Source organism: Sander vitreus, chromosome 20 (assembly GCF_031162955.1).
Source record: "Sander vitreus isolate 19-12246 chromosome 20, sanVit1, whole genome shotgun sequence".
NCBI classification, from domain to species: domain Eukaryota; kingdom Metazoa; phylum Chordata; class Actinopteri; order Perciformes; family Percidae; genus Sander; species Sander vitreus.
The window spans coordinates 25,572,018-25,592,763 of record NC_135874.1 but is presented as its reverse complement, the minus strand read 5'-3'; the positions used below and the strand labels follow the sequence as shown (position 1 = coordinate 25,592,763).

General features: G+C 40.9%; 1 protein-coding gene across 3 annotated transcripts; it reads left to right on the top strand.

Moving 5' to 3' along the window:
• Nucleotides 1-3,245: 3,245 nt before the first annotated feature.
• LOC144535116 (glucosamine-6-phosphate deaminase 2) lies at nt 3,246-12,605 on the top strand. 3 transcript variants are annotated; one of them, XM_078277403.1, is made up of 8 exons: nt 3,246-3,327; nt 4,024-4,159; nt 4,268-4,369; nt 5,974-6,156; nt 6,306-6,490; nt 7,769-7,943; nt 8,499-8,554; nt 9,107-12,605. In XM_078277403.1, exons 2-7 carry the CDS (start codon nt 4,036-4,038, stop codon nt 8,525-8,527), a joined length of 798 nt encoding a protein of 265 aa, XP_078133529.1. In that variant the 5' UTR covers nt 3,246-3,327; nt 4,024-4,035; the 3' UTR covers nt 8,528-8,554; nt 9,107-12,605. The 3 variants fall into 3 exon arrangements, with proteins under 3 accessions (XP_078133529.1, XP_078133530.1, XP_078133528.1); XM_078277404.1 differs by lacking the exon at nt 9,107-12,605 and adding an exon at nt 8,342-8,395 and having other exon boundaries at nt 8,499-8,548; XM_078277402.1 differs by lacking the exon at nt 8,499-8,554.
• The last annotated feature ends 8,141 nt before the right edge of the window (nt 12,606-20,746 follow it).

Genomic DNA, 20,746 nt, shown 5'->3' with positions numbered 1-20,746 from the left:
TATAGTGGCTGTCTATAAATCAAACTTTATATTAAAAGGCCATTGATGAATAATATGGATGTAATGTATGCAGGCAAGAGAAGCCCATACAAAATCAGTTTTTTTTAAAGTTTATTTATCCATTGCAAGGGATCAAGAACAAAGAAATTGTGATTTATGCTGCATCTTTCTGGTTAGAAAAACAGACCATCCCAGGTGCATGCTGGTCCTATACCTGCCTATCTATGTACAACCTTAGGTACCTAAAGTGCTGCCCAATTTTTAATAACTCCCGTGATGCCAAGCAACTTAACGACCGTCGTCATAAAGTCGATTGAGAGACCTTTATGGAGAACCCCATCAGTGGGACGTTACAAAGGGAACTGAACCATCGTTAACTAAATTATAATTTTTTTCAATCAAGCATTATTGAAGAATGTGGACGTAACAGTAGGAAGCAACATCTCCTGTACATCTTAACAGTCTACTTTCTAAACGAGCCAGGGGGTTACTAAAGGAAAAAAAAACCCAAAACTAAGCAAAAAAACTTCATATAAATATTTTGTAAAGCTTACAAAGGTCATATGATCTAACAGCTTTTTTGTTTGTACAGTTAGAAATGAAAAAAAAACAACTTATTGTTTAATATTGGCAGTCAGCTCCAGAAAGCATGGCTTTTTTTCCAAAAACTTTGACTTATATAAATAAAATTTGGTTAAAATAATTATTAAATGTATCACATAATACTCTGAATAAAGCTTTCTAGCATGTTGAGTGAATCCAAACAATACATTTTCCCAAAGTAATGTGAATTGAGGGTAGATATGAACAGCAATAAAATGTGACAATGTCAGACAAAGTACAGCTGATATCAATGTCTTTTTTCATTTTCTGCAGATAATGGTTAGTTGGGTAAAATCTGTGGAGCATTTTGAAAGAGATCTCTTTAACTTTGTTGGTTAAGAAGAACTTGTGTGGCAATAGCCAAACCTTTTCCCAACAAATCTCTTCAACATATGAAGACCAGTACGATAACGCAGCAGGTGTACTCTTAACGTCTTAAAGAGTGGACGACTTGCCTTATTCTTACTTATAGCTTGTAGTGAAAATATTCCCAACAACTGTTTCTTTCACATTTAACATTATATGGTGATCACCAACTCCATTAAAACCGTTAAAGAGTGCAACGACAGCTGAAGGTATTGCATAAAAAAACAATAGAGAACTCCTTCGGAGAGACAGGGATGCCGTAGTGATGAATAAACTCAACATAGTTATAAAGCTGACTGCTGACTTAGAAGCAATATGTTGTTGTCAACCCACTGCTGAAAGAAAATGGATTTGTTTCTATACAAAATATATCTGTTGTTCCAAATATAAAACCTATGAGGAGTAAAATGATGCTTGTAAATCAAAGACCAAGCCAGCAGCATTTGTTTATGGAATGAAAAGTTTTCGGCCACTCCATAGAGTTTCAGGTTCCATCTTCTTGAATAGGTCTCCAGTTCGCACACACGAGTTAGAAGTGCCGCCACTTTTATTTCTTCCTCTTTAAGACGACCATCAACACTCTTTACTTTCTGTTGTGTTTCTTTTAATTCACTACAAGCAAAGTCTAGAGCTTTCTTCAGCCCGTTTCCATCAATTTTCTTGGAGTTTTCACTCACCAACATTTTTATGGAGTCAGCCTGCTCCTTTATAAGCTGAGAGAGGGTAGGGATAACGACGTTATCCTGGGGTGTTGAGTCGAGTTTAGTTACATAGCCTTTTTTGCAGCTGGGGAATAACACGGAGTCACAGGAAGAGGGGGGAAATCTCGACATAGTGCTAGCATAGTCGTGGCACGAGACTATCAGAGCGTTACCTAGTGATGGCACTCTGACACTGAAGCTTCGATACGCGCTTCAAACCATTAACTACAATTCCATTTGAACCACTGCTCCGAAGCTTGCTTTGGTACGGAAAAAAATCACGTGAAACTGCTTCATTCTCTGAATGAATCAGCTGAGTGGTCCGCAGCGCCACCGCCACACGGAACCAGTCAGCTGCTGTACTGCAACTGGGCGCCCTCGTTCCGAGTCTGAATTGTAGCACGCTCAAAGCATAAAAACTTTAATGCACAACATTGCGTTTGGTTCGTAGTAGCCTCTACAGTGACAAGCATTAGTTTGTTTGTATCGATTTATTTTCATTAACCTACTATGGAAGCATCTAGGAAGAGAGGTCGTTCTGACGTGGGAAAACTTTATTCTGATCGCTCCTGATAAGGTATGTTATGTATGCATGGTCGCTTTGGATAAAAACGTCAGCCGGCGTCATCCGTTCCCTCTGAACGAATTTTCTCTAAATGTGGAGAGGTTGTGAGCAGAAAAAGAAACAGGCTCAGTCCAAAAAGTGTGGAAAAAATAATGTTCCTTAATAAAAAATCTTTGAGTGTTCCCTATCCCACATACCCCCCCTGGCCATAGTTACACAAGCACACCCAACTTGTGCCATATTTTCCCAGCAAATCCTCTGTTTCCCAAGCACTTTCTCCCCAATACCCAATAACACAATACACAAATTAATCAATCTTTGTCAAAATAATGATATCCCATGCTTAGTATACATGTGCACCGTGTGTGTGTGTGTGTGTGTGCGTCACTAGTCTAAAAGCCTCCTGTCCACTATCTTGCCGGGATAATTTAGATGCAGCCTTGGCACTTCACCAGGCGAGGTCGCTGTTACTGAAGCTTTGAGTAGGCCTAATGAACCCATTTTCAAAACAATTCTTCTAAGTGGTTCAGTGCTTCACCAAAGCTTCATTTGCTCATCACTAGCGTTACCTGCCTGTACTTCAGGAACAACGTTCTTCTTACTCTTGTTCATTATTTTTCTGTCACAGGATGACATATGGTTGTTTCCACAAGTATAGACACCAGTCCGACAATGTAAGGATATCGTATTTCTTAGTTTTCCACCAAAATAAAACTTTTGTGCAGGAGCTCAGCAATAACGTACTTACTCAGCTGCCATCTTGATCCGCTCACGCGTTAACTAAATTAGTTTAATCTGAGTTTTCAAAATGACTGCTGTGAAAAAGGCAAATGCCATGAAAAGACTGTTAATATATGTATGCTGAAATAATTAATGAGCTGGCTTTTTGAACTACACATGGTCAATAATTTAGTCATACTATTAAGATTTTTTCATTAAATTGTTATTCTTAACAATTTTAGAATGTATTATTTTTTATTACGTTATTTTGGCCCAAACGGACTTCCATACTTTCTGCACGGTGAAATCATTTGACCAGTTTTTCACGTGACAAAACACGGACTTCTCGTCTGACAAACTCCGTATTTTAAGGTAAAACATATAACTGTTGAACTGTGTAGTTCATGTTAAAAGCTAACCAACTATCTAACTAACTAACTAACTAACTAACTAGCTAGTACTTTCAGATTAATTTAGCTGAGTGACATGAACCGACTTGTCAGCAGTAACGGAACTGTACATTCCGCTTCTGTTCAAGTTGCTTCGCTTGCTAACATTAGCCACTGCCTCAAGTGATACATCCATCTGATAATTGACTAACGTTAGAGTCCTGCTGCTTATGGACAATGTTAACTGTGATAGTAGATAACAGCCAACCAAACCTATATTTGCGAAGGTATTTTAAATAATTGACGCATTGAACTGCAACAACTTCGATAACCAGCTAGCAAAGAACACATTCAGTTGCCAGTTTTTGAATGGCATTTTCTCATAACGTTACTACTCTCTTTCTCCATCAGAGCGCCAGAAAAAAAGCTGGTGACCGTTAACGTTTTTTAAGCTGTAACTTTTATATAGAACATTTCACAGTTGTAATCATTCTAAATGGCCCCAAGGTAATTTAGTGTTGCAGTGCATAGATACATATGTATACATATTATTGTTAAATACGTATATGGTTGCAGTGTAAATGAATGACATCAACTGACAGGAATTTAATAAGGGTCCAGACTGTTGCCTGTCAATTGAATTCCATTGAAAGGGTCTGTATTCTTCGTACTCATTTAGTAAGCCAATACAATGAGGCTGGTCATTCTGGACGACTATGACCTGGCCAGTGAGTGGGCAGCAAAATACATCCGCAACAGAATCATCCAGTTCAAGCCCTCCGCTGAAAGATACTTCACTCTGGGCCTACCTACAGGTGAGCACCATTCACACAGACAATACTATTTGGGTTCGTGGGCAAACTATTTCTGTACCTTTATCAACATTAAGCGGAATGTATATTAATGTGTCCCATTTCTTCCAGGGAGTACTCCCTATGGCTGTTACCAGAAGTTAATTGAATTCTACAGAAGTGGAGATATTTCATTCAAATATGTGAAGACCTTCAACATGGATGAATATGTAGGTGAGTTAAAGGCTGACTAATGAAACCATCAACTTCGAAACGACCGGAAGCCATTCATTTCCTATGGAGATTTGCCGACCGCATGCGAATGGGTCCGAACGAGTGCGGTGCGGAAAAAATCGTGTCAGTTGGTCATCCGGATGCGTTAAAAAAATGTAACTCTTGCGAAAGGCTACGGACGGTTCCTATCCGACAATTCCAGCGGAAGTTAGCGTTGCTATGGTACTGATAAACAAACCTGCTAATGCTAATTGGTTAGCTAGCAACAGACATCGAACTATTGACATTATACCGCTATATCGCATTTAACCGACGTGACATGTCAACGTCCTGGGCATCTTTTCTCCACGCAGCAGCCTTTCTATTTATATCTGTATCAGAGAGGTCATAGAGAATCGTACATTCAGACACTTATCAGTCGTTCTAGTCTCTCCACCATTTTTGTGAGTCGCTTCCGAAGCTTTTCAACGGTGTAGTACGACGTCCGCTGGGGGCATATTGCGTATTACGGAGCTGATTTCAAGTGCCAGTGGGAAGGCGGCGTTAAACTGGAGGCAATCTATCACCTCACACCCATCTAACGTGTGCAGTACGTTCTTACTAAAGCTTTTGAGATGATGCGTATCTCTCAGTGGTGCCTGTAGGATTTCATAGTACGCACAAGAACATCGCACCCCATCTGATCTTTGCCGCCCCCCTGAAGGGTCCCCGGACCCCTGGTTGAGAACCACTGCAGTAGCTCATACTCATAGTTTCGCACATAGTCAAAATAATGTAGTCATATCTGTAGTGACTTTTAACAAAACTAATATAGGCCTATCTAAATAAGCCACTGAGGGGCAAACGTGTGAACTTGCTTCGGATGTGTTTTCTGGGCTATAAATAAACCAATGTCCTGTGCGCTGTATAACTTTCGCACTTCTGTACCCACATGCTTACTATAAGGTTCCACTTAGGCGTAGAAGACGAGTAAAGTTCCTGCATTAACTGGTTTATTAAACCACTCAAAACATTGTCATAGAAAACAGCACTCTCACTCCCTGGTAAATCCAGCCGCGGAATTAACAACAAAACAGATGCACAAAAAATGTACGCACAGTTTGTACAGGACTACGCCTGCCGGCACCACTGGTAGCCATTACTTGAAGTACTCGCTCTACTTCAACCAGCTGCAAGTGCTTGTACTTTTGTTTTCATTGTTTTCCAGAAAGTCTTTGGACAAATGCAACCTTGTACTTATTTACATGGAGAGAGTAATGGAGTGTCAAGTGCAAGCCCTCAGGAGACTGCACATTCAATAAAATAAAATCATGTATATTAGGACACTTTGCAAGGTGTCAGTTTTCATGTGGCATGAAGAGTAACATTCGGATGACTCCATCACTCAGGAAGCCTGTAAAGTGACATCAGCAACCAACAGTGACTTCTTAGGAAAATAAAAACTGGTTCATCCAGTTAGCTCTGGTTTGTGATTCATTTTCAGCCTAATCCACCTAATCCATCAAACCTTCCACATCCTCATGGCCCCAAAGGTCTGCAGCAGTGTAGTTTGCGGTCTTTCCTCTGGAGGCTTGAGTCATGGCACTGCATCTCTTGTTTTCCAGGCCTACCTCGTGCTCATCCAGAGAGCTATCACTCCTACATGTGGAACAACTTCTTCAAGCACATCGACATTGAGCCAGCCAACGCTCACATCCTGGATGGGAACGCAGAGGACCTGGAGACCGAGTGCCAGGCCTACGAGCAGAAGATTGCAGAGGCTGGAGGAATTGAGTTGTTCGTAGGAGGTCAGAATCGCTGTTTTAAACATCGCTTCGTCTGCTATATCATCATCGATCAAACAGAGCCTGTTGTATGTACATTTAATCTCTCGTGCGTGAAAAAGCTTCTCTTTAACTCGGTCTTTGTCTGGCTCCTTCTCATAATCTGTCTGTAGGTATTGGCCCTGATGGTCACATAGCGTTCAATGAGCCCGGTTCCAGCCTTGTTTCCAGGACCAGAGTGAAAACCCTGGCTAAGGATACCATTGTGGCCAATGCTCGTTTCTTTGGCAACGACCTCAACAAGGTTCCCACCATGGCTCTCACTGTGGGCGTAGGAACTGTCATGGACGCCAAGGAGGTCAGATTATAAGGCAGTTAATCTATTCAACCATTGTCCTGGAATAACATAATATTATGTAACCATGTTAACATATTCTGCAGCATATATACACTATTTGTACATACCTAACAAACCCTGGCAGTTTAAATGAGATCCTATATTAAAAAGGTCCCATTTTGTAAAAAGGGGGATTTAAAGGGGAACTATGCAGTTGTTTTTTAGCTTAATTTACCTTAACTGAACAGCTTCAGAGTCATTGGAATGGTTATATGACTTTTTTCGAGTTGAATGGTGGTCGTCTCGCTCCCCCCTAGCGCCTGTGAGCGTAAAACCACCCTTGCAACTTTCGGCAGGCGAGCCGAAGTAGTATCAGAATAATAGTATCAAGTAAAGTATCCAAGTATCAAAAAAGAAGCAGAAAGCTAGGAAAGCATTGTCGGAGGAACAGAGAAAGAGGAAATGGCAGACTGACCGACGAGGAGTCAGACACGAGGAAACATAGGAGCTGCCCAATATCTATTCTGAAGCTGTAGGGGGAGCTCTATAGAGAAACCTGCCAGCAGAAAGCGAGAAAACAGCGAAGAAATGGCCAAAACCGCATAGCGCCTCTTTAAATGTTTGTTTTGATTATGAAGCAGGTCGAGGTGCTATATAAATACTGTGAAAGTATCAAAACGCTCTATCCACAGAGAAATGCACACCGCCCATATTCAGAAACCTTTAAACGAGGTGTCAGAACTTCTGTACAATTGTGAGTATATATATATATATATATATATATATATATATATATATATATATATATATATATATATATATATATATATATATATGGATAGATGGATGGATATATCTATGTGTATGGATGGATGGATAGATAGATAGATAGAAAGTGCCGTTACAGTCATTCCCCGGCTGCAGTGACGGTGCAGAGACTCCAAGAGAGCAAATGCAGAAGACCAGGAAACGCTGACCAATCAGAGCAGGCTAGGCTTTTTCCGGAGGAGGGTTTAAAGAGACGGGCGCTAAAACGGCACATTTCAGACAAAGGGTGAATACAGGGCTCCGTCTTTGAAATGGCCTTCACGAGTGTTATTTGAACATTAAAGCATGTAAACATGTTGTAGTAGAAACACAAAATACAAGTACGAACCTGAAAATGAGCATAATATGGGACCTTTGTTAATAATAATATGGGACCTTTATATTTTGCCTAAAACACTTTCATGTTCCTACTTCCTGGATCCACAGCAAGTGGTGGATGCACTGAGTATAACACTGTTGTCCTCTGCTCAGGTGATGATTCTGATCACAGGAGCACACAAAGCATTTGCTCTGTATAAAGCCATAGAGGAGGGAGTAAACCACATGTGGACCGTATCAGCATTCCAGCAGCACCCGCGCACCATCTTTGTCTGCGATGAAGACGCCACCCTGGAGCTACGGGTCAAAACCGTCAAATACTTCAAAGGTACCAACAACAACAGCGCCATCCGTATTCTGCTAAGTGGAGCGGAATAGTCCGTAGAGAAGAGTTCATTGACATCAATGGGGTGTACAAAATATAAGAAACACTGGTGTATTGTAATACAGTGGTTCCCAACCTGAGGAACTTTGGTCGATCCTTAGTCTCGGTCTGGTTCTGAGCGGATTCTTGCGATTTGTGTTGAATGGATTTGAATGGATGTGAGTGCTCGGATTTTCCCTAATTCATCAGAAGGTGTAGAGCAGTTCAAACTGAGATGTGGTGTGTATTTTAACGGTTCCTCATTAAAAAGTGACCAAAACATAGTAGCTATCCTCACTGTAATGTTTCTGTACACGGTGCCTCTTTTTCCTCCTGTTTCTACCTGCCTGTCATTATTTTAGACACATAAAGTCCAGCTCCAGTCCGGACTAATAATGCTCATGCTCATTTTTTCGGTGAGTTCCTTGTGAAACCAGAGTAGATCCATGAACACATCAGGTTCAGTAAAGTGCTGCTCAACCTGCTGTCAGTCACCAGAATGTTGATTTTTCTCTGTAGGTCCATCAAGCACTGATGATGCAGAATGACAGCACCAAAAACTGTCCAAAGAATGAGTTACGTCAGGTTATATGACTTAATGTTTGTGCCTTTTTAGTTAGTTTGTAGTAAGTCAGTGTGTGAACAGGAAACGGACCCAAACTATATGGCAACAATGGATCATCTGTTCCTTAGTCTGCACAAAGTGAACCACATTGCAAATGTTAAAGAACCCAAATCAAGTTTCCTGTAACCTTTTGTAAAGCCCTGCCAGCATCCTGGAGAGAAGGTCAGAGTTCACAAAACGGTCCATTAGATACAATGAGACTATAAACAAGCATAATGCTGCCACAGTGGATAAAGAAACATTCAGATCATTACCTAAAACTGATCTGTGGTGTGCTATCCAGTGCCCTACAGGTCATAGGGTCTTAAGTTAAACTAAACACTTTGTTGTCCTGTAACTACAGTCAATATTTCACCAATAGCGTCATAACATAGAGCTGTAAATCTATAGCGACATCTGTAGTTGCTTAATATTGCAGAGTAGTAGTAATTTCAGTGAATTTTCTGCAGAGCTGTATGTATCGAATATGCTTTTATTGTCCTTTCTTTTGTTTTCATTGTAGGTTTACTGCATGTTCATAACAGACTGGTGGACCCGGTGCTCAGCATAAAGGACCAGTGAAAGGGAGAAGATCCCAGAGGAAGAGCGCTGAAGATACTACGGACATGAAAAGGCCACCTTATTGCTCTGGTACTGTTCCATATCTGAGAAGCTGTTGAGCCAGTGTTTGAATGGCTGTCCTGACCACAGCATATTGCTCATGCGTAGACCTGAACGGCCTTTGGATAATGTCACGGGTAATTAATGATGTAAGGAGATACTCCCTCTGAGGTTCTTTGTTTAAAGGGATAGTACCAGTTTACTTTTTTCTAAACGCTGCTCGTGGTCTTGGTTGGCCCTCGTCTTTTTTGCTCACTATGAGAACTTTGAAGGCTAGATTCAAAGTCATGACAGTAAACGTAAAGCCTTTCTTTAGTTTGGTGTGTGAAGTGAACCCACACCGTCTCTGTTCTCTGTAAATGAAACTACAGAATATATTTGATAATTTTTTTTCATCAATGTTTCATCCCCCAATTAGCGATGGGACAGAGGAAGCAAATACTGCATGTTTATTGGTAATATCTATTAAACCAGTTAGTAATTATGGAACTTAACACAAATAAATGTCATCAAAAGTTCATTTCTTTTTTTTTACAGTTTTTGCTATTATGTATACAAGGAATGTGAACTGTGTGCTCACTGACGGTCACACTAGTGGCTGCCTAGCACAGCCACAGTCCACTGCAGGACACAACACAAGTCAAAACCTCTGAACTCCAGACCAACATCTTCCAACTCCCTGTTTAATGTCACAGAATAATCTCAACTCAGGGCCCACTTATTTGCTTTGTCAGACTATAAACTATGGCTGCACAATGAATCAAATTTTAATCGTGATCACGATTTGGGCTTCCCACAATTAAATGAACATCATCCCCTGCAATATTGATACTTTAAAATGCATGCTCCGCTCATAGTAAGCGCCACTGCATATCGAATTAGGCACTTCATAGACCATTTGAGATGTTTTTGCTTCATTTTTGGTGAGCTGTCATGCGCGGACCCTGCAGCCGCAGCCTGTGAAAAACCTTCCTTACTGTTCGCTGCAGTCCAGAGTAGAAGCGTAACCTTGTTTTAACTATATTTTAAGTCCCAACATGAAAGTGAAAGCAGTGCTCTGTTGATTTAATTTTGGGTTAAAAATGTTATTTATATGTTGCGTCTAGGAGATGCACTGTAAATAAGGACCAGTCTTAATTTGATGCAAAATATTTGTACATTAGGATTGTAGCTCAACATGGATGGAAAGCAGTGCTCTGTTTATTTACATGTGAAAGTGCAATTACAATATTTTGTCCCTAAATCAATGAATAATCGTGATATTGATCGAATATTAATCAAAGGGCTGCTGTGGACCAGAGAATTAAACAAAACTTGTTTTCACACTTTTACGTTCTAACGCTGGGTTTTTCCAGGCAGCTCCGCTAACATCCGGGGACTCGCTGTCAGCGGTCTTTGCTCATACGTCTGTTCTCACAGGAAATGAATTGAACTGCCCGGCTTTGCTTTTGTTGAAGCTGCCTGTGAACCCCAGCATAAAGCCCAGTGAGACGAAATCTATGTTGTTGTCGTTCTTTTGTGTGCGGAAAACCCGTGACGACTGTGTCCCCCTCCCATTTCAAACCAATCACATAATTAGTTAGGCTCCTGCACACTGTCTGCGTGGCGTTTTCTATGTCTTTGCACACCAGAAACGTGTCTGACGCGGCGCTGCTGCTGCTGCTAGCCTTGTCTGTACAAATGTATGTTTCCCATTGACAAAATAAAATAATAGTGTGTTCAACAAAGTCACGTGAATTGGATCACCCTTGTTCCACATATGTGGAGAGAGTTTTAGAACAGCCGCCACGCAACTGACAAACAACAGAAACGCCACGCTCACGCCACGCAGGCAGCGTGCAGGAGCCCTTTGTCCCGCCCCGGCTGTTCGCGACTCTGGTCGTGTGAAATTCCCATTGAAATCGACCCCCGTCCAACCCGCCTCTCGACCTGGGCTGGGATGCCGAATCGATCGATGGGGGTTGAGCCACCTACACATGATAGGCGGCAAAACCGCCCAACTAGGCGCCGCGCCACCCCTGGTGTTGCGCGCTGCTCAGATTTGCGCCGAGCGCTGCGCTCAAAGTTCGCTGAACCATTCTAGGCGCAACCATGGGCACGACCAATTCCAGAACGTTCCAGCGCTGCACTTTTGCCTCCTTTCTCTGCGCCCTACCTTGCGGTTTTGCCGCGGATCGTGTGTAGGCGGCTTTAACCCTTTCAAACACACTGTTAACCCTGGTTGAGCCCCCGGTGTGTCAGGGGTAATAGGGTCTCCATGGTATTAGGGTCTCCATGGAAACTCCATAATAAATGGAGTTTCAAAAGAGGGAAAAAAAGGTCCAAAGCAACCTTCTTGCAAAAAGTTAAAAAGCCTTCATGTAAATGGCTATTTCATATCTAATTTCATATTACTAATTGTAATGTACAAAAGATTTCGATGGACCTTTCTTCTCTTTTGTGTTCCCTTCCAAAGCCCAATCATGATTTGTTTGTTTTTTTTTTCATCTAAATGAACGGAGTTTGTTCAACTCCCATGACCTGATGGTTGTATAATAATGGTTGGAGGTTCTAAGATTGATCTTTCTCCAGCTGTCCACTCACTCCACGAGCTTTGTGATGCTGTGAGTGCTTCTGCTCCGGTGTTCGCAGGCGGCTGATCTCTGTTTGCGATGCTCTTCCAGTCTGTGAAGACTGTGAGATTTGGTTAAAAGCTCCAAAAACCGATTGATTCTTCTCTGCGTGTAGAGTAAGCAGCTCCACTGCAACAGTTGTCTATCCCACCTCTAGACTACTGTCCTATGCGTGCAAGGTCACTACTGTTGTAGCATGAGAGTGTAAAGTAGAGCTTCAAAATGAATCGATTGTCAACAATTAAGTGAATCACCAACGATTTTGTTAATAAATCGGTTTGTTATTTTATGAAAAAGTAAAAACTTCTCTGATTCCAGCTTCTTAAATTTGAATGTTTTCTAGTTATTCTCTCCTCTGACAGTAAACTGAATATATTTTGAGTTGTGGAAAAAACAAGACATTTGAGGACGTCGTCTTGGGCTTTGGGAAACACCGATCGACATTTTTCACCATTTTCTGACATTTTAGAGACCAAACAACTCATCGATTATCCAGAAAATAGTCAACAGATTATTCAACAATGAAGACTATCAAATTAAAGTTCCTGTCAACTTAAACAGCATCTGGATTCATGATGCATCTATTCAACACTCCTCAATAGTTCGTATCCTTTAAGGCCTTTGACTTATTTCCAGTGTACCTTTTGTGATTTTATTTCCATCTTTAGTGTTTGGTTACAACATCATGTTCATCAGGCTGTTACAGTTATGACTTGTAGTCGGTGTTTTTGCACATATGCTGTCGATTTTAACTTTATTTTCTAATGACAATAAAAACGTTGCTAAGAATTCTTTGCCCAATACTTGTCTTTCATGAAGTACATATTTAAAGCTGAACGGGGCAATCATTAGTGATGTTACGCTCTGTGCAGAGGCTCTGAAGCGTGCCGAGAAATCCCGAAAGTTGTCCGTGAAGCGCGTTGCGAGGCTTGTATCCTTTTAGACAGATGACGTCACTGATGACATCCGAAGCCTCGCTGCCCGTCCGTCACACGACTGGTTTATTAAGTGGTTTAAATCTACAGTTTTATTACACAAACATGATTCACATTCAGTGCCCTCAGCCCAGTTAAACCATTACCACTTTCCAGTGTGAGAAAACCCATTTCTCTGTCTTAGCCCTGAACATGGTTGCAAATATATATGTACAGGACTGTGTAGACTAGGGCACAAAACAAGACTGTCGTAATTTTAAATCAATTATTTAAGCCGAAAATACTTACATTTATGGGACTCTCTGGTTGATCTGGCCGCCATTTTTGCCCGTTGCGCAGTATATTCTGGGTACTCCTCGGTTTCAAGTAAGCTCGCGACTTAGCTTGGTTTTAAGGGGTATCTACCCCTTCCCCTTAGCCCTACCCCTCGATCAAAACGAGAATTGGGATGGCCCTTACTCTCATGTGAACGTGCAAAACTAAGGGGAAGGGGTAAGACAGAGAAATGAGATTCAGCCTAAGAACAGATTGGTAACTTTAAATAATGAGAATGCTGTTTACCTACTATACACAATTTGTAATGAGACATTGAAAAACCAAAATAAAAGGTAAAACTACAAGTGTGTTGAGACACATTCACAAGTAAGTGACAAAATGAGGATTTTTGAAAAAAAAAAAAATAATAATCCCTTGAAGGAGTGGAATTAAGTGGTTGGTAAAGTGTAGTTAAAGGAAAATCACCAGCACCAAAATGACAAGAATTGAGAATAAAAATAGCGACTCAAGTCCTCTCTCTCTAAATGTGTTTAAGAGCAATTTACCAAACAAGCAGAACATAAACTTGATTATGAGCGCTGATCTCAGTTTAATCTCCAGACTCTCCCGGTGATTGATTTAAATAATATTTTTTTAACCAGTTTTATTCATCAAGCATAATATACATTTTTGTTTATCAAATTGTCAGAAATAACAGGAAAATGCAAAGGTTTCTGTCAAATTAGGTCATCGCGATATCAACTGCTGCAATAAACACATCGCGAAAGACACAGAGCTTCTTTGTTAGTTGAGAGAGAGAATTGGTAGAAAACTGCACCTTTTCTTCTTCATTCTTGTTTTAGTGCTGCCTTTTTATATTCAATTCAATGTACAATTTGTTCAATAAAAGAATGTTGGAAATGATTTCCTTACATTTGTTTTAAATTCAACAAGCAGTTTGTTGTATTTAGCAGAATACTGAAAGCAGCAGAAATGAGTACACTTTGGGCGCCTGGGTAGCTCACCTGGTAGACCGCTCGCCCAAATATAGAGGTTTTCTCCTTGATGCAGCGGCCGTGGGTTCGACTCCAGCCTGCGGCCCTTTGCTGCATGTCATTCCCCCTCTCTCTCCCCTTTCATGTCTTCAGCTGTCCTATATAAATAAAGGCCTAAAATGCCCAAAAAATTATCTTTAAAAGAAGAGAGAAAAAAGGAAATGAGTACACTTTATTATCTGTTTATTTATTGCAAGTAATATCGTTATTGCAATATTCAACAGCGTTATCACATATTGCATATTTTCCTCATATCGTGCAGCCCTATAACACCGACTCACTCAACATAACTCACCGACTCGCATTTACTGTACACGGACCGATCATGCTTACTGCCATGTGTAGTCTCCCCCCCAAGGCTCAATCTGAGCCAGGAAAAACACTGAGTTATTGCACACAAAGCAGCCAGATTAGTCAACTAAGTGCAGATGGGGATTGACTTCCAATCCTGTAGTTGTTTCAGTCTGTTGAGATCACTTCTGATTGAAGAGTCTGACAGCAGCAGGGACTCGAGACTCGCATAGTTATGGTTTCATTCTCTCCAAAATGATTGGACAGGGGCGTGGAGTAGTATTTAGTAATATTCAGGAAAATAAATGAAATCTCTAAAACATTATCTGGATCGTCACCATTGAGGGCATCATGCGTGCCACTGATGATTGACCTGAAATAGCACAATTTGTTCACCTTCAGTAGTTGCACCAAGCTTTTATTCACCGATACCTTTGAGCCTACACAATGTCCTGCACAGCATGAAACCGCTCTCCTGTGGCTCTTTCCAGAGACATCACATGGGTTTATGTTCTTTTTAAAGGCTGTGTAATCCAGCAGTAGACAGCAGGTGCACAGCGGCACCACATGCTGACCTCGCCCACACACACACACACACACACACACACACCTGTAATTCATATGTATTCCACGTATTTTTTGCTGTATGCATCTCATTCACTGCTGATGTAAAAGTGAAACACTAGACTTTCACCGGAGAAACGTGTTTGTGTCCCAGGAGTACTGCTAACCACATTTTGTCGTTTTGGTGCCAAAACTTAACTGTCGTCACCGCATGACGGTAACTTGTTGTTGGCTGAACTTAACTGCATCGGCTTCTGAAACGACCATAATCTTTTCTGCGCTGGATTTAACTGTACATACTACTAAACTTAAAGGAACACGCCGACGTATTGAGACTTTGTCTTATTCCCCGTATCCCCCAGAGTTAGATAAGTCCATACATACCCTTCTCATCTCCGTGCGTGTCGTAACTCTGTCCGACGCACCCACCGCTAGCCTAGCTTAGCACAGATCCTGGAGGTAACCGGCTCCATCTAGCCTACTGCTCCCAATAAGTGACAAAATAACGCCGACATGTTCCTATTTACATGTTGTGATTTGTATAGTCACAGCGTGTACAAATGAAAAGGTCACATGAGACACAGCCGTCTTCTAACCGTATACAAACTGGGAACTATTCTCCACAGAAGGCGAAGCACTGCAACTTGGGCGGAGTGATTAGCACAACACCTAAAAAGCACCGTTGTTACTCTCTGCTCCTCACCACGGGGCTTCTCAGGTGCTGCGAGCATATAGGGAATTATATTTCTCTATAATTCTTACTAAATAGATATAGAGATCTTTTAGATCATAGATCTTTCCTGGAAATTCCTATTAAGTTATCAGAAAATACCCTCAGAATAAAGCGCCCCTGCTAATTAACTACTTGATATTCTGTTGGTTAGTTAAATCTAACGTTTTGTATGACAGATCTTGGTAAAGTAAGTAGTAACTACAGTTGTCAAATAAATGTACAAAGTGCAATAATACTCCCTGAACTGTAGTGGGGTAAGTATGATGTGGAAATACCACTGCTGGTCATGAAATGCTTTAAAGGTTAATTACATGCAGCAGTTTTAAGGCAAACAAAAATATTGAAATCTTTTTTACCTCACACACCTGTTGCAGTTACAGCCACCAGATGGCACCAGTGTAGCATCACACCATGCTGTAATTGTATCTGACTCTATGAAGTTATGTTGATGTTTTTTGTATCTGTGGTGTAGCCAGACTGGCAGTGGACAAACAATCAGCAGCACCGTGATGCTGCCCGCTTGAATCAGGTTCATGAGTTCAGTGTGGTTCCCAGTCACAGTCTGACACAGTAAACACTGCTGCGTTTGCATTTCAGCACCTCTGAAATCCATGCTACTGATGAACTATGACATCAAATATAATAAATACTGAGTAATTACTTTATTATGATGCAGTGAAGCCTGATTAAACAGGCAGCAGGGTGACAGCCGCCCCGTCCTCCGTGTTTGGTTTTCTTCTGACGGAAGCTGTTTGCTTCTCTCATTTGAATGTGTGATAATGCAGATAGAATACAGGTCCTTCTGCTGGTGATCCGGAGAGAAATACATTTTTTGTTGTGAAACAATGGCCTAGCTATAATGTGATCACATCATTCAAAATGTGTCTCTACAAAAAACCAAGCCACAATGGGAAGAACTAGGAACTGAAATATCTAACAATACATAGGACAAGGCTCCGAGCAGGGTGAATGGTACTTCTTCCTGTGCAACTCTTAATCTGATTCAATTTAAAGTCCTCCATCGTACTCACTAGAGTAAAACCAAATTGGCTCAAATATACCCAAACAGATGAAACATGTGATCACTGTAAATTACCCAAAGCAGACTTGGCACTAGGGCTGGGTATTGTTCAAAAATGTTCAATACTAATAAAATATCAATAATACCAAAATACCAGTATGGATACCAATATCGTGACTTTGATACCGGTTCTTAACAATACTTAAAATAACATTACGGCACACATCTTTTTATTTATTTTCCAGCTCCTACTACGTGTGTAACGCAGAGTTTTACCTGCGTGTCTCTACGCCGTGTAACGTTAGACGGCCAATCACAGACAATATTGGATCTTGGGAGAAGCACACTGATGATATTTTCTCCTTGGGTATTGAAATTGGGTATTGTATTACCAATTGAATTTTTTTCTATACTGTACAGGTAATTCGGTTACCCATCCCTACTTGGCAAACATGTTTTGTTGTTCAAGATTGGGGGAATTTTGGATATCAATATTTAGGATCTTGAATCAAGCTTTTGATATAGAGAGATACACAACCCAACCCAACAATGGCAATATTTGGGGTCCGAGGAGATGATATCAGGGCTGTCCTTCGATTAAGGAATTCTCAGTCAAATAACACTCAAACGATTTTATCGACTTAGCGATGAGTTGGTTAAATCGACTGATCTGTAAAACTGAGTTTCTCCACAAGAATCGTGCAAAAGCACCACTTTAAACATTGTGTTTACCAGAGATGTGCTCAAAGGTTTCTTGGAAATAAGTCATTCAGCATGAAAAAGCATTTAAAAAATGACTAATCGGACAAATATATCTTAGTCGACTTAGACTAAAACGACCCATTAGTCGACTAAGAGGGGGCAGCCTTGAGATGATATTACAGTTTTTCTTGATTGCTTGAACACAAACTATATATATATATATATATACTGTGCATAAAGGAATGGAAAGAAAACTGGTTAAACACAATTAAAATTTAAAGGCACATCTTATTATATCTTAATTTAGCTGTTTAGCTGTCCTCCACCCCTAGACAACCTTAGGGACATAACCATTTGTTCAGTGTTTAAATCTGATGAGCAGTGGTAATAATTGGGCCATAAGACTGTCAAGAAGGCCATGTCAATACATAGATAAATATCTGCTGCTAATGTGATATTTCAAGTACATAACTATCCAGGGGGATAAACAGGGATTTGTAATGAGATGGAGCAAGCAAATCACATCCTGCCAATAGATTTAGCTTTATTAACCACCATGGGACCTGATTTACATGATGAGGAGACTGATTAGCATTAGTTAATAACGCTTTGTTCATCAGCATGTAAAACATGTACACCAGAAGTAACAATCTGATTGGGAAGATATAGAAACTGCCTTCTTCCTGTAATGTCTCATCATCATCCCCATTATATACTGTCTCACAAGTAACACAGTTTACCAAATAAGCTTAACAAAATGTCCACTCACTAACCTTTTCCAGTGTTTGAATGAACCGCTCATGGTCTTTGACTTTGTCTAAAGGTTGAACGTTTTAAGTTTTAAGACTGATGAGGGCGGAGCGAGGGGGCGGCTTCTGGGGCTCCAGTCCCGAATGTTTTCTCAAAAGCCCAGTTTAGACCAAAGACCAAAGTCAAAATCATTCATAATTTCAGCTTTTTTGCATTTGCTCGGCATATCCATCTGGGAACTTTCCATTGGAGAACTTTTGGGAAGGCGCGAAAATACTGGTTAGCTAAACCATCTGTCCATCACCACCATGTTGGTGATAGATGGGCCAAATCAACCAATCAGATCAACGTAATATAAAACTCTTGCCGAAACCAGTCGGGAGAAGAGCAAAAACATCTTTTCCTCCGAGAAAAGCCTCCAGTGCCGTTTTTTTGCTCTTTCAATGAAGGAATACTTTCTAATTCGGATAAAACTTGTGTCAGTGGAAGCCACCATGTTGTTTAGACTGAACAGTCGCTTCTCGTTGCGTCACACCTAAACCCGCCTCAAAGCCAACGCTGATTGGTCGGTCGTTTGGCGAACTGCTCCAAATTTTCTCTATCTCAAGATGCCAGACTGATCTGCGAGTGGAAAACTGGAGCTCGCGAGATCAGGACGGTCTCACGAGGCTAATAAGGCATTGTTGACCATGAATTCCAAAAAATAAGTGTAAAACTAATGCAAATAAATAGGTCTAGTGGTGAATATACTGGTGTTAATGGAAAAAAAAGTGCCAAAAACCTTGAAATAAACGACAAAAACGTAAAAATAGAGAAGCATAACGTGGGGAAAAAGCAACAGAAACGTAAAAACAATGTCTAAAAGAGGACCAAGGAGGACAACACAAGGGTTATGAGCTTTAACTCCTGGCTGGATGAGAGCAAAAACAAGATTTCCGGCTGTCGTTTAGTTGGTCTTTCAATCTTTTGTCTGCAGTTACGCCTGCAACTTTGTGACACATCTGTCCCGGAATATGAAATAGAAAAACAATAATACTAATAAACTGTAAGAACTATTGATCCTCTTGAGGCCTCTAATGGTCCTTTGCAAGTTTGGTCTTATTGATATGAAACAGTCGTATATGATGACTTTAAGAAGTCTGAGAACAAGCCTCAGTTTTCAGTTTCCAGGAAACTGCTGCTCACTTGGCTGAACCTGGAAAAGTGAATATTTGCTACCTGTGTGCACGGGGAGTCTCAAAGGTCTGGCTCGCTGTAGAAATTGATCTTTGGCAGCAGCGGGAGGCTGCAGGCGAAGGGCGGCAGTCATTGGCATGTCATATTCTGTCAGCATCCTCTCTGATCACTGGTGCAAGAGGACACTGTTCATCCTAGTCCACTTGTATCTATGCTGCTGAAAACAGAGACTGTGTTCATTTACTGTATCTATACACAAAGGACCTCTAGAAATGGCATACGAAGACATAAACCAGATCCCATGGAGCAGGGCTGTCACACTCAATTTCACTGAGGGCCAGACTGGAAAATGAGAATCACATCAAGGGCCAGACATGTATAGTTTATTGACATGCTTTTATTTAAGAGAATAAGTCACATATTTTGACTGTATCATTGTATGTCTCATATAGCTTTCTCACTTACAGTTTGGGCCTGATAAAGCACCAAAGAGTCGGCAAAAAAGTTCCTTAGCCATCTTAGAAAAAAGCAACAAAAACATTGAAAAAAGGGACAAAAACGTCGGAAAAAGTGGCAAAAACATTGAAAAAAGCATCAAAAACGTTTGAAAAAATCGCTTAAAGCATGGAAAAAGCACCAAAAGCACAGGAAAAGGCGTCACAAACGTCAGGAAAAAAGCACCAAGAATGTCAGAAAAAAAGGGATCAAAATCTGCGTGAAGCCAGATTGGGCCCTCGGACCTTGAGTTTGACACATGTGCCATCGAAGAATACTACAGTAACATAGCCTAGAAAACTCAGACTTAAAACTATAAAACTGCAAATAATAAATCAACTAATTCCATATCAAAAACGGATATCATACAATAGAATAGAATATACTTGTTGCTGGGATGGATGATCCTCTCTGTTGCAGCTGTACTGTCTGTGTAGAGGCTTTTACCAACTCCTACATTAGGCCAATGAGGTGGGACCAGGGAAGAACTTGCTTGGACCCGTGTTCTGCGTGCCTATAATCAATGTCCACAATCTGTCTGAATTTCGGTGCTGTGACCCATTTATTTTCCTTTGCACACTAACAATAACACGCAAACCTGACACGGTGAAAAGCTGTCTGCTTTTCCCCTTAGCCACACACCTGTGTATCCCTGGCTGTTAATTACCTATATGCCTTCCCAAAGGCAATGCTCCACCCAGTGCTCAAACATAAAACTGCAGATTAATTAGCATAACCAACGTGGTATATAAATAAAACAAAACAAAGTTGTGTAATGGCTCCAACAGTGTGATAAGAGGGACCTCTGACACACCATGGTTAGCCCAGGGCTTACAGTTCCATTAGTCTTTTTTTTTTTTAAAGTCATTTCACACTTTCCGCTTAGAATGAGATCTATGAAGGTAAAAATGCCAGTCTCCAGAGCAGCAGGGTCTGTCTGCAGCTGCAGGACC

Bases quoted from the DNA above. Each gene is read 5' to 3' on its own strand.
- LOC144535116 (XM_078277402.1), top strand. From the start codon at position 4,036: ATGAGGCTGGTCATTCTGGACGACTATGACCTGGCCAGTGAGTGGGCA. The intron at 4,160-4,267 runs GTGAGCACCATT...CATTTCTTCCAG, and splicing joins CACTCTGGGCCTACCTACAG to GGAGTACTCCCTATGGCTGT. The intron at 6,157-6,305 runs GTCAGAATCGCT...ATCTGTCTGTAG, and splicing joins AATTGAGTTGTTCGTAGGAG to GTATTGGCCCTGATGGTCAC.